General features: G+C 40.4%; 1 protein-coding gene across 3 annotated transcripts in view; it reads right to left on the bottom strand.

Moving 5' to 3' along the window:
* The window catches only part of LOC104437624 (disease resistance protein RPV1-like), an 81,590-nt gene that overhangs the window by 60,964 nt on the left and 6,820 nt on the right, over positions 1 to 13,806 (bottom strand). The window contains exons 1-4 of one of the 3 annotated variants that reach the window (XR_005549556.1): positions 4,091 to 5,242; positions 3,456 to 3,989; positions 1,503 to 2,648; positions 279 to 1,051 (exon numbers count right to left, since the gene is read on the bottom strand). Coding sequence is in view for 1 of the 3 variants with exons in the window: in XM_039308953.1 (XP_039164887.1) it covers positions 1,997 to 2,648 (652 nt within the window). In the remaining 2 variants the exon portion in view is untranslated. Of the gene's footprint in view, positions 1 to 278; positions 1,052 to 1,502; positions 2,649 to 3,455; positions 3,990 to 4,090; positions 5,243 to 13,806 lie in introns of those variants that run through there. The other 2 variants (XR_005549557.1, XM_039308953.1) reach the window with 2 other exon arrangements.

The following is a 13,806-nucleotide window of genomic DNA, read 5'->3' as shown; positions in this document are numbered from 1 at the left end:
ATACTTACATCCCTCGATATTCAAAGTTTTCAGGAGCTCGAGCTTACCGACGGAGCCGTCGATCGTGATCAACTTGACACAACCAGAAAGTATTAACACCTCCAAAGACGCAAAGTCAGAGAAGTCGGGTGTCCTCGTCAGTTTCGTGCACCCCGTTAAATCCAAAACTTTCAAATTCTTTGTCATCTGCCGAAAAAGAAATTGAATTAAAATGAATGACTCGCATCGATCATCCCAGGGTACATATCTGAATGGGAAAATTAACATAATTACTCTCATTTTAATAATTCAGCAAAATCTTGCAGTAATTGCACATAGCACAATTTGATGAAGAAGAAATAGTAAAAGATTGAATCAGATCATGAGTACGATCGCTGAAATGTATGTAGAAAAAGAGTGGAAAAAGAGAAAGCAGAAGAAATAGAAGTTCGAAATGGGAACATTCAAGTAGAAATCTATCAACAAATGGATTTACTCAGTCAAGATAATTTGGAAGTCATACAATAAGGCATGCAATTTTTATCAAAATGATGTGATTCTATAGCTTCCTCTCTCTTTTCTTAAATGCATTTAGGCGGTTGTTGTCAATGCTAGATGTTACTCTCGCGAAATAATTTCTGTCCATAAATTCATGTGGGATCAGGAAAGCGTGACACCAATATATACAATACATGAATGATCGGTGAATATAAAAAGAAGACGTGGATTCTCTATCCATACAATGCTCTTCTTGGTCTCTCAGTACGATGAATAGAAAAAGGCATACCTGGAATTGGCGCCATCCATCCCAATCATCTTTGATATTGCTCCTTGAAAGGTCTAGCACAACTAAGCTAACAAAATGAATATTCTCTGCACAAAATTTATTATGCATCACTTCCCAAGAAAGCCAACATAGCTTCTTCAAAACAAGATTCTCGAAGTTGCCAATAAATTTGATGCCTTTAACTTGAAGGAACCTTAGATTTGGTAGAGCAGCTAATTCTTCTGGTACAATATCCCGGCTGCAGCCATCGGAAGTCAAGCTTAGTACTTCTACATCTTGATTTGTCTGCCAACAGAGAAGTCTAGATTAATTGAGAGCACAACACTCAGCACTCTTACAGAACTATAAAGAAATGAAGCATGTGAACATTGGTAAACAATTTCTGCAATAGGGAACCTACTTTGGCACATGCCTATTCCCAACAAGTAGACTTACATGTTTTCATTTACCACCATTAACGAAAATTGTCAGCTTCCATTTGAAACAGCACTATTGGGTTTCAGAATTTCCAGAAAACTATTTTCTATTCTATAGAATCTAGAAAACGAAGCTAACTATCAGGCAATCGGTCTAGTCTCTCTCCAACAATTTACAAGACCTTTTGACCCAAATGTTTGAGAGAGAGCTATCTCACTCACAAGACAAATGGAAAGTTGAATAAAGCCAACTATAAAGTAAAAAAGAACAAATTCAACAAATTTCTCCTTCAAAAAGGAAACATACTCTTCCAATTTACCTCTTTTCTCTCCAGTAGTTCTATAGCATCGTTATAAATCCACACCCTACTAAATTTGCGAGGATATTCTTCATGCATGATGTGCCTTCCCAGATCTCGAACTTGGTCATGCATCCAAAACTTATTGTCATGTCCAATTTTTATTAAGGACCGTTGGCAAAGGACTCCAATTGCAAGGTGAGGATGGTAATTATAGTCATCCCACATGATAACTGGATATGTTTGGTCCTTGTTGGTGAAAAGACAAGCAATATCAAGAAACACTTCTTTTTGCTTATTCTCTAATCCTTCATAACTTATCATTAATGCATCTCGAACATCCTTAAAAGGACCATCATCTAACTGCTTCAACATACCTTCCCATAGCTTTCGTTTATCAAAATGTTGCCCTAAGGCAAAGCTTTGGCCATAAAGAAATGAACCTATGACCTCAACTGCCAAAGGAAGCATACCCACTCTACAAACAATTTTCTCTGTAAGATTATCATATCCTTCTAGGGAGAGTCTCTCCTGAATGCGTGCTTACAAAACAATTGAAGTGCTCGACCGTATTCCATTGCATGAGCTTCATAAGCCAAAATTCCTTTGGGTTGATTTAGGACCTCTTCACCGGATGGTTCCACTTGAGTCATCAACACCTCTAAGTTCCTAGTGGTGAAGATGATCCTATTGCCTAAACCAAACCAATCTGATTTTCCAGCTAGCTTTTTGAGTTGCTCTTGCTTATCTAAATCATCTAGAACAATGAGGACTTTTTTAGTATGACATACTGTCTTGATCCATTTCATCCCATCTCCAATGTCTTTGATAAGATCATCAATCACAAGACCCACAAAACTTGCTAATAACTTTTTCTGCACGTTTATAAGACCATGTCGCGATGATTCTCGAACGTCGTTGAGGAAACAAACACCTTCAAAGTGAGAAGATATTTTGTTGAACACAACCTTTGCAAGTACTGTTTTACCAATGCCACCTATTCCATGAATACCAAGAAAACGTACATCGTCAGAGTCAACTTCCAACTTTTCTAGTATGTCTTCTATTTGACGATGATCTTCAACCCAATATTCAGGCACATCCACATTTCTGGCATTAAGCTTGCACAATACCTCTCCAACAACCAATTCAATTAGTTCTCCATGGCTGCAGCAAAACAGGAAATTTTTGTTTTCGTCAATGACATGAAAAAAAAAACGATATAAATCTCTTCCAGAAATGACAATCTCTGGGTCATTTGGGACCATATGGTAAAATAAGTTAACTATTTCGATTTGGTTAATACGTGTGTTGAGATATCATGGAATGTCGCTTAATTTGATGTATTGCAGATGCTTAAGATAACACAGGAGCCGATACATGTGAAGGAGATATTATTCTTTATGGGATGGACAAAGTAAGATTCACAAAACTTGGTAAGGTAATATTTTCTGCATATTGCTTGCATCGACTAACCAATATACAGTGACATGAAATCCAAAGTGAGTGTATTATTGAGCTAAATTTACAGGATTGTGTTCGTATAGGAGTGGAATCTGAGATAAAACCAAAATAAATTCGAGGTCTCAAGCAAAATCGAAAGAAGCAGAACGGAATCATGATAGGTGAAACTGTTTCATTGTTTTCTAAGTGCAAACAATGAAACATGATGGGTATAGTTCATTCAAGTAAGAGTCATCTGAATTTGTTTATAAATTGGATCAAAGCGGATCCTTTTTTTGCCCTATTCTTTCCTTTTCCTTGAGTGAGTCCTCACTGCCGAGTGTACATTTCTTCTATCATCGTCATTTTCTTTGCCTTTGGTTGTTTTGCCGGATCCAAGATAATTTGGATGGGCAAATTTCAAAAGAAAAAATTCTTCGATTCTTGAATTTTGGGATAGCAGAGTTTCTTCAAATGAGGAGTGTAACTATTGCGCTTATTAATGATAACCAAAAGGTTGAGGAAATTTACCCTTTCCCTTTAAGATTCCACCCCTTTAAATGTGCAACCTCTACAAGAGCCTCCTCCCACCATTTCAATGCATCGGAGCCGAATTTTTTCTTCTGCCTCAGTATGGCTTTTTGGTATAACTTGGTTTTGAGCTTAACATCATCAAGGGACACGTCATAGAAGATGGGGAGTATCTCTTTCTTCCCATTTGATTTTGAGGTGCATTCGACCATGTGCGCAACCTCACGGAGACACCACGAACTGGTAGCATAGTTCTGGGAGAAGATGGGTATGTAGATCCGAGAATTGTTGAGCGCTTTCAAAAGCTCACCACCGATTTCTTTTCCGACTCGGAGTTCTTCGTTGTCTCGGAAGACATGGACTCCAGCGAGTCTCAATCTACGGTAAAGGCAATCAGTGAAGTTGTTGCGTGTGTCTAATCCCCTGAAACTCAAGAAAACCTCGTACTCGTATCCTGGCAGTACATCTTCCACGCTCAGCGTTGCCTCTGAGCTCCTCCGGCTTTTCTTCACTCTCGTCAGTTGTCCCAGGACCCTGCCAATTATTCGTAATCCGAGTTCAAGCCTTTAAGGAGACTTCAAAACTGGAACCCATCAAACAAGCTTTGGAAAATAAGCCGAACAGAGAGCACTTACGGAACGCACAGCATCGAGGCCAAGATGATATTGATTACAACGGCTGCAATCAGTCCCATTTGCGGCCGATCCTGCTCAGAGCTGCAATCACCAACAAGTCCCATTTGGGCTCTGGATCGCTCTCTATATGAAGGAAATACCAAGAACGCGGAGAGGATGAAGGTGAATTTCCGTGAAACAGAGGATAGACAGTGAAGTATGCAAACCGAGTCAAAACGCTCCTCTGACAGTTTCTCCTGTGCTCCATCAGTTGCCAACCGCCACGTCAGCAATTGACGTGGCATGCTTTTTTTTACTTATGCGCAATAATAAATCGAAAAGTGTAAGCTGAGGTGGAATAAAAAAAAATTATTATTTTCTTCTTCCTCCTTTCTCTGCCGAACTGGTTGTCCTCCATGGCCGCCGGCGCTTCCTCCTCCGTCATAGAGCACCGCCCCGTTCGGCCAGCATCGCCACTGCTTTCGGCGTCACGTGCAGTCGACCCAAGCCACCCCTTCGTCATGCTCGCGGTCGGCTCAGTCCTTTGCTCGTTCAGATCTGGACTGGAGTCGTGCCTCCATCCAGATCCGCAAGCCTAGCTCGTCCATGGCTTGCAAGGCTTGTCCATGGCCGTGAGCCTTGACGGCAAGCTCGAGGTCCAGACGGCCATGAACGGCGCTCGGTCGTCAGCAGGGCTTCAGATCTGGACTGATTGGGTCATGCTCAGAAAGAAAGCATGGCTTCCGCTCCCTCTGCTTCAGATTTGAACTGAAGTCGTGCTTTCTTCAATAGTGGATGGGATCTGAAGCCGCCTTCAGATTTGGCCATGACTGCTCGTCCATGGCCGTGATGGGCAAGGTCGAGATCCCGACGGCCGTGGACAGAGCTCACATATCAAGAAGAAAAGCGGAGGAACTAGGCGTCCATGGCCGTCGGGCCATGGACGGAGCTCACATATCCCGACGGCCATGGATGCCTGAACGCGGTCGACCATGGATGGACCAGCGCAGACGATTTCGTCCATGGGACGGCCAGATTCGAGACCTGGAGAACGACGAGACGGAGAAAACAGGCTCGGCTTGAACGCGGTGGTGGTCGGCCTGTTCACGGCGCCGGCGACTCCGCTGGTGGCAACGGCCGCAGAGGAGCGGAGGTCGGCGGCTGTGGTTGGAGGAGGAAGAGAGAGCAAAGGTGGAGGAGAGAGAAAATTTTCAATTAATTTCCACGTCAATCACTTCCGATGTTGATGTGTAGGATGTTGATGTGGTAGTATCAAACCACTTAATATTTTCTCGTGTGTTGAGCTGATCAGAGCATTAGGGTTTGAAAAGAACAATTTAAATTTATTTGTGTTGTTTTCTTCATAAACTTGCTATCATGGCCGAGCTCAAGCACCGAATATCACCCGGTTAGCATGGACGATGGTATTTAAATGTTGAGAATTATTTGCTATACTGTTTCGCAAAAAATTGAAAATCTTTAAAAATGATGGAATTATGAAATTTAACGAAAAATGAATTTTTGGTTGATTTTTGATAGGCATGTAAGTGGCTGTAAATTAAAGGATTTGGAATACAAGTACTCGAAATTAAAAGATGCGAGAAAGGCAGAGGTTATCGGAAATCTAAAGTGCTAGAACGTAAATTTACTAGAAACTTAGAGAGGAAAATAAACTTGTAAAGAACAAAATGTTTTATGATTGATTGCAGAGGGCTAGTAACAATGATTATAACGTGGGTTTTTAGATCTCACCACCAGCAATTATTTGCAAGAAGTTGGTTTTGAATTGATGAATAACATCTAGGAAAAGTATTTAAAAAGTCATAAACTTATTGTAATTGTGTCAGTTTAATCATAAATCTTTTATTAATGTCAATTTATTTCCTAAACCTTTGTTATTTAGTGTTAATTCAATCTTAAACATTTTTACTTAGTGTCAATTTAATCATTCATACAAATTTTGATCGAATATTGCCGACATGGATGTTGGCCGGTTTATATGACACTACTAACATTGACGTTGACACGAATACTTTTAATAGTATATTAATATTTTAATATTTTAATATTTTTTATTTTTTATTTTATTTTGTTGGTGTCAACCATCGGACACGGTAGGTTCACCCTTGCTTGGCTGGCCTCACCGGTGGTAGGCGACGACAACCTCACCTAGGCGAGGCCAATGACTGAAGAAGGTACTTGTCTGAAGAGCATATGATATAACCAATCTCCTATTTTTCTATGATTGTTTTTGCTATGAATATTTGCTATATTTGTTTTGAAAGTTACAACATCGATAATGAAAGTTGGTAATTCTAAATCACTATACAGATCGAGAAAATTACTATTGGATAGAATAAGTTATTGTTGCTAAATACTTAATCGTATTTTGTGCTTCTTTTCTAGTTTGTCATGTCGGCAGAATATTATATCTTACGCGTTTTTTCCTCCGTTCATTCGTGCTCCGCTCCGAAATCCTCCACTCACATCACTTGTCTTCTTTTCCCAACTGAGAGATTTTTGAACGCGTTCGTCAACTTTTTCTCCTTGGAGGAAGCTATCTCATTTTAGTCACAAGCACCACGTCATCTATCCGTGTTGTACTTTAAGGGTCTGTTCGTTTCGTGGAAAATGACTTTCAGAAAAACGTTTTCCAGATTTTCCAACGTTTATTTCACGGAAAATGAACTAGTCAAGGAAAATGTTTTTCATTATTGAAAAAAAACAACATTTAAAAGTAAGGAAAATGTTTTCCATAACTTCTTCCATCTTACGCGTATTATCTCTTATGCTTTTTTTCCTCCGTTCATTCGTGCTCCGCTCCAAAATCCTCCACTCACATCACTTGTCTTTTTTTCCCAACTGAGAGCTTTTTGAACGCGTTCCTCAACTTTTTCTCCTTGGAGGAAGCTTTCTTGTTTTAGTCACAAGCGCCACGTCATCTCGTCCTTTGCCTGTGTTGTACTTTAAGAGTCCGTTCGTTTAACGGAAAATGACTTCCGAAAAACATTTTTTTGGATTTTCCACCATTCATTTCATGAAAAATGAACTAGTCAAAGAAGATATTTTCCATCATTGAAAAGAAAACAACTTTTAAAAGTGAGGAAAATGTTTTCCATAGCTTCTTCCATCTTGCTTCTTTTTACCAATATATTTTCATTTTATTTTTATGCTTTATTTTTATTTTTTTCTTTTGTTTTAAAAAATCGAGTTTTTAATTTTCTTTTTTTCTTTTCTTTATTTCCTTTTCATCTTCTTCTTTGGCTTTGGCCGGTTGCCATGGCGGCGACCGACAACCGACCGCAAGCTAGCTCGAGCCTCGCCCCAGGCCAACGAGGCGTCGCTTAGCTTGATCTAGCGAAGCCAAGCTCAAGCCTCGCTAGATCGGGCGAGGCGGAGCTCTCCGGCCTAGAGCAAAGCTTGCGGCTCGCCGGATCTCGGCGAGCTAGGTAGGGCTCAGGCCTTGCTCGAGCTCACCAGAGGTTCGTCGGGCTCTGGCAAGCCACGAGCTCGCCAACAGAGCTCGAGGTCCCGATCCAGGGGAGCTTGAACTCCACCACTAGATTCGGCGAGCTTACGGCTCGCCAAAACCTGGCAAAACTTTGGCGAGCTTGGGTGAGATCAGCCGAGCCTCGAGCTCGCTGGATCTGACGACTAGGTCTTGGTTGGCTACCAAGTAGCCGGCCATTGTCAAGCATGTGGCAGCGGAGGAGGCAAGAGGAAGAAAGAGGAGGAAGGAGGAAGGAAAAGAAAAATGAAAAATAAAAATAAAAAGAAAAAGAAAATTTTATATTTTTTAAAAATACAAATAATTAAAAATTCATTTAAAAATATAAAAATAAAACTAATTTTTTGGTTAATTTAAAATATTAATATTCAATTTTTGATAATTTTTCCCACACAATTAAATTAGCTAATGAACGGTAGAAAATATTTTCCACTCAAAGTTTAAGTTTCGGCCGATTACTAGAAAATAGTCATTTTCCTGGAAAATGACTTCTAGAAAAATGTTTTCCGGAAACATGATATTTTCCGCGAAATGAATGGATCCCTTATTAGATATGCCACATCTTACATAAGAACTCATCATAAAAAAAAAAGTCATGTAGATGAATGGCTGGAATATACTGCTAGAAGCACTGAAATGAATTGATTTTTTTTTTATGTGGAACTTAAGTGGTTAAAAAAAAAGTTACGACACCGAAGGAGCATCATACAATTATTATGATACTCATGACATTCTTTTCTCAGTATTTCTCTACCCGCCTTGTGACATCCAGATTTTTCAACCTTGTCTTCTATCGAATAAATCGGGCATTTCATTAACGCACCTATAGGGTTATTTTCAAAGCTGATCACTTTCGAGATAACTAAACTATCTGGGGAAATTATTAAGGAATTTTAAGGCAATAGACTTGAGAACTTGATCAAGAATCGGCTTCTCGACCGTGTCCATCTTTAGAAACCATTACGACACAGTTAAAAATCGATTTGAAATCAGAGATAGACTAGTTCGACAGAAATGTGTGGTTAATCGTGGGTGACCTCACTAAACTAGAAAATTCTCGTCGACCGGCCCTAGATTGATTTTCTTATTGTTTTGGTGTGTCCGTATTTGAATCATTGAGATTTTCACGACAATCAATAGTCGTCATTAAGTCGAGTGGGTTCATTGTGACTCGAAGAAAATCGACCATGGGTCATTTGCACTGAAAAGTTCTGAAAGTTAATTGGTAGCCTAGGTCACGCTAAAAACGCGTCGAATGAAAATTAACCGTGAATTCGAGTCCGATTTCAGAAATTGAAAGTTTTGTGGTGTCACGATCAATTCTAAGAACGTCAACTCAATCTCAGAAGATTTTTAAAAGATTCCGAGATTTTTACGGAAAATTAGTTCAAACGTTACAGAAAATTAGCAAAAATTCAGATGGGCTAAATCAATGGAAATTGAGACTTTTAAACTGAGTCCGTGAGTGTTAGAGATTTATAGAAAATTGCTCCAGATTTTTCCTCATCGAAATCGGACACCTCAATTTGGAAAATTTGAGTAATGAAATTAAATCTAAAATGGTGAAATTCGGTTTTGGCAAGGGGCTGGAATTTTGGCTTTAATATGAATGTTTTTGTGGGAAATTAGAACAAGAAAGTATTAGAGGGGACAAGAGTTTAATGGAAGGGATACGAATGATGACTTTGGCCCTCGTCCTTAGCTTCCAGCACACTTCATCCGGTTCATTCTTTCCCCCCTGATTCGACCAAATCCAGCGAGCACCTCCGCGGAAGCCTTCATTTCCCCTGCATTCGCTCACCTCACGCGCCCCATTTCTCTCTCTATCTCACGCCCATGCGTCCGAACTCCATCATCCAACGAGTTTTCTGCTCAAGTAGCCACAGTCCACGTCCCCATCTTGCCGAGTGAATTTCTTCAAGCTCAGTCAGCCGAAGTTGCCCCGCGTGCGTCCTCCTTCGATCAACTGGTTCGTGTGTGTGTCTTCGGCCCAGCTCCACAGAATCAACTCCAATTGTCTTCTCCTTGTCGGTCAACAAACCGGCGTTGAAGATCACCAACGAAGCTGCTTCATTTCCTCCTTCGCTGCCAGCTCGTGTCTTCATCTCCTACCACCGATTGAAGCCAACGACGCTAGCTGCAACGTCTCACCAAACCAGCGAAGTCACCAACAGAAGCCACGTCTTCCACCGAGGCTACTGCTTGCTCGTTCAGCCACCAGCAGAGTCACCGAAGCGGTAGCCTTCTTTCACGCGGTCAACGCTCAGCTGTTCCTCGAGTCTTCCGTGTGTGTAGTCAACCAGCAGCTCCGTTGTTGACCACCTCCTGTCTTCACGCCCGCGGATTGCTTGAATTCGGTCCAGCAGAGTTTTAGTCCCGCGAGCCCAACCGTTTCCTTCGTTTGTCCGCAGCCCAACCCCACACCAGCAACTTCTCGGCCCAGCAGCCTTCGAGAGGTCCAGCAGCCCTTGCTACTTCTTTACTCGGGCCCAGCAATCCATCTCCTCCAGCAGCTCAGCCCAGATGAAGCCCGCAAGCCTAGCAAGCCAGTCCAGTATTCTGTTCAGCCCGAAGCCCAAGTGAACAGTTTCTTTGGGCCAGCAAATCTCACGAGCCCATCAGTCCAGCAATTTTTCAGCCCAGTTCAGCGAAACCCGTTTAGTTCAGTCCAGTTTCAGCGGGCCCAAGCCTAAGAGCAAGCCCATTCTAGTGCAAGAACAAATCTCAATTGGGCTGAGATTTTTTGGGCCCAAGTTTAAGGCCCGATCCAAGCCCACCGGTGTCGTCGAAAGCCCGATTTCGGTCGCTGTCGCGTCGCCATCGCGGTGTCTCGGCCTTCGCTTTTATCAAGTGAGTTTTGCTCACTAATCCCTTATTAGTCGGTGAATTATGCTTAGGGGTTGATTAGATTTAATTAAGTGCAATTATGTGGATAGATTAGATTATAATAATTAAATTAGAGACTTATCGATGCATATTAGGCAATTGGATAGTGTAGATAGCAAGGAAATAGGTCCTGGTATTTATTGAGCAAGTCTCAGTAATTTTTCCGGGCTTGTATCGGCTTCCAATTAGGCTATAACGGGCCTAAGTTGGATTTATTGCATTTATTTAATATTTTCCGTAATTATTTAATTATTTATTTATTTCCGAAAATTAGGTTGGGATAGCTAACGACTGAAATTTTATGCTGATTCCAATGGTACTTTATGTTTATTTATTCGAGTATCAGATTGTGAGATTTGAGTGAAATTGGTGAATATGAGAATTTATCCCAAAATTGGAAAATGTCGGTATTTGAAGGGAAAGTAACCGTGTGAGGTTGTGAGTTGGATTAAAAATTGCTAGGTGGGGCCGTGATGCCACCAAGTTGAGAAAATTGCTAGGTGGGGTCATGATTCCACTAAGTCTAAATTTGCCGAGTGGGGCCGTGATTCCACTAAAAGTAAATTATGCCTATAGGGCTGTGAGTCAGAGTCAAGAATGAAGAGTTAGGATGACCATGTGATGGTCTTGATGACATGTAATCGACTTAGTCGATTGATCGTTAAGTCGATCTGATTGATTGGATGCTATGATTGTCAGTATTTATTATTTGAACTGACTTGCAGGAAAGAAACTGAGGCCAAGGTAAGCCCTCTAACCCATGATGTGCTTAGGCAACCCCGATTGATCGTTAAGTCAATATTGATTGTGCTAGATTGTCGGTATTTATTATTTGAACCGACTTGCATGAAGGAAACTGAGGCCAAGGTAAGCCCTCTGACCCATGATGTGCTTAGGCAGCCCTTAGGGCGTATTTTCTTACTAAGCGGGTTTTAGGGGGTAGAACTCGTTGAGACGTGGTCTCATTAGTTATTGAATAACCATTTTAGGATCCTGAGGAAGAGCCAAGGAAGAGGAACCTGAGGAGGAGAAAGATTTTTGAAGAAGAAGAAAATGATCTAGAGAGGGATATTGAGTACAACCCGGATTTGGATTGAGATCCCATCCCTTTTGTGAACCCTGTCTTAGTGTAGATAGGTGTGAGACTTGTTTGCTGTAAATAGTATTGTAAATATACTATGAGTTGTGCTGTTAATAAAAGTGTGGTTGTGAATTTCAATATGAAAAATATGGTATGCTTTTCTATGACATTGTTTTATTGTCTGGGGATTTATAACTGCTTCCGCATGCATAATTAAGAAGATAGGGTCAGCGATACTTAGTTCTGGGATATCGCACGTTAAAATCGACCACAGAAAAGGATGGGCGCGTCCCCGAGGATCGGGGCGTGACACGCCTTAATTGGCCACTAGTAGTGCACCACGTCCGACCATAATCTTCAACATAATTGGATTCAACCCCTTTGTGTCTCCAGATCAATTCTTACTCTCTATGCCAAGTGTTAATGTATAGCTTAATAATAGTGAAAATACAAAGTGATGGTTTTAAAAGCAAATGGTGCAAAGGTGAAGTAGATAATAGGTGCGAATGATTTTGGTATTATACAACTGTCCATTTTAAATTGAAAAGTTTAAGAAAGAATCTTTAGATGAAAGGAAGGGTTTCCTTCCAAGCGGTGACTGATGGCAACTGTTTGTGGGGGAGAGAACCCTGCAATTTATTTCTTATGTTATGAAATGGGTGAGTTTTCCAACTTGGGTCCTTTGACAAGTAAATTAAGAAAAGTTGTGAGGTTGAGTTATGATAGATATTGAAATTTCATAATTGAATTTTTTTGTTGAAATTCATAATTGAGTTGAATATACATAAAATGAATTCAGAAATAGGAAATCTAATTAGGTTATCAAATTAGAAAAAAAAATTGGGTTTGTCTTTCTATTTTCCTTTTCATTAGGAAGAGATAAAACATATGTTAAGTTTCATAATTTAGTTTGAAAGTGTTAAAAAAAAACTCAAAAGCAGGGAAGCTCATTGAATTGAAAGTACTCTAAAAAAAAAAAAAAAAACTCAGAACTGGCTTTTTTTTTCTTTTTATCAGGGAACTTAATTTAGTAATCGAAATTAAAAAAAAAAACAATTGGTCTTCTTTTTCTCATTTAGTTTTTTTCCATGCACTATTTTCAAACCCCGTTTAGTTCAGCATTCCCGAAGGGTTTTGAGCCACCAAAACCCATTGGGAAAAATATTAGGTGTTTAGTTTAGCATTTTGAAGCCCCATTGGCTAAATGATAGTATTTGGAAAGCTGGAAGTCTAAAGTAGGTGTGAACTTGTTTTGAACTTTCAGCATTTTCAGAATGCTAAGCAAGGTTTAATGATTTTTTTTTTTTCTTTTTAATTTCTAATATTGCTTTCATTGATAATCGTGTTTTCCTCTTTTACCCTAAAAAATACTATTCATCGTCTTCTTTCTTGGACTTGTTACTCCAGAGGTGAAGCTTAGCCGGCGGAGCTTAGCCGGCTTGATTTGGCCACCGGGGGGCCAAATCTGGCTATCAAGAAGCCTCGCCTGAGGTCGCACGACCTCAGGAGTCACTTGGGTCATGCGACCCAGGTAGCGTCGCCTGAGGTCGTGCGATTTCAAATGAGTCACCTCCCCACCACCACCACCACCACCATTAGCAACAGCTCAAGCCACCTCCCCATGATTTTGCCATTTTCGATGCATTTGCATCTACGACCTCAAGTGAGCCGCCTCCCCACCAGCGTTGCCACCGCCGCCACCAGCCACTAGCAGCACCACCAACAGCTCAAGCCACCTCCCCCACAATTTCGCCCTTTTTGACACTTTCCTCTTTTGTTTTTCTTTTCTTTTGTTTTTTATTTTTTCTTTTCACCTCAAATTGCTTTACAAAATATGCACAAAAATGAATATCCAAACACTATTGTATTCACTAAATGCCCATTTATTCAAAGATACTTGAGGAAATGCAAAGCAATTTTCTCAAAGTTGAACCAAATGGGCCCCAATCCTTTCATATATTTTTGGTATTATGAATGGGTAGGTTGGTCCATTTTGTGGGCAAGGGGAAGTAGGCCCGAATCCACTAAATAAAGGTATTTTTGGGCTCTCATTTCTTTGACTCTAAATTGGAGAAGGGAGAAATGTATCTTCATTTTACAAGGAGAAAAACAAAGGACAGAGCCTATAAAGTACAAACCAACCCATGTGATTACAACCAAATCTAAAAACAAAGTCTAAGATGATTAGGGGCGAGTAAAAACAGATTCAAACCCATAGATTTTTTTTTTTTTGGTTAGTAAACCCATAGATTGGACGGTGCG

The sequence above is a fragment of the Eucalyptus grandis genome, chromosome 3, assembly GCF_016545825.1.
Source record: "Eucalyptus grandis isolate ANBG69807.140 chromosome 3, ASM1654582v1, whole genome shotgun sequence".
Classification (NCBI taxonomy): domain Eukaryota; kingdom Viridiplantae; phylum Streptophyta; class Magnoliopsida; order Myrtales; family Myrtaceae; genus Eucalyptus; species Eucalyptus grandis.
The sequence above is the reverse complement of the archived record's forward strand: the minus strand, read 5'-3'. Positions and strand labels throughout refer to the sequence as shown.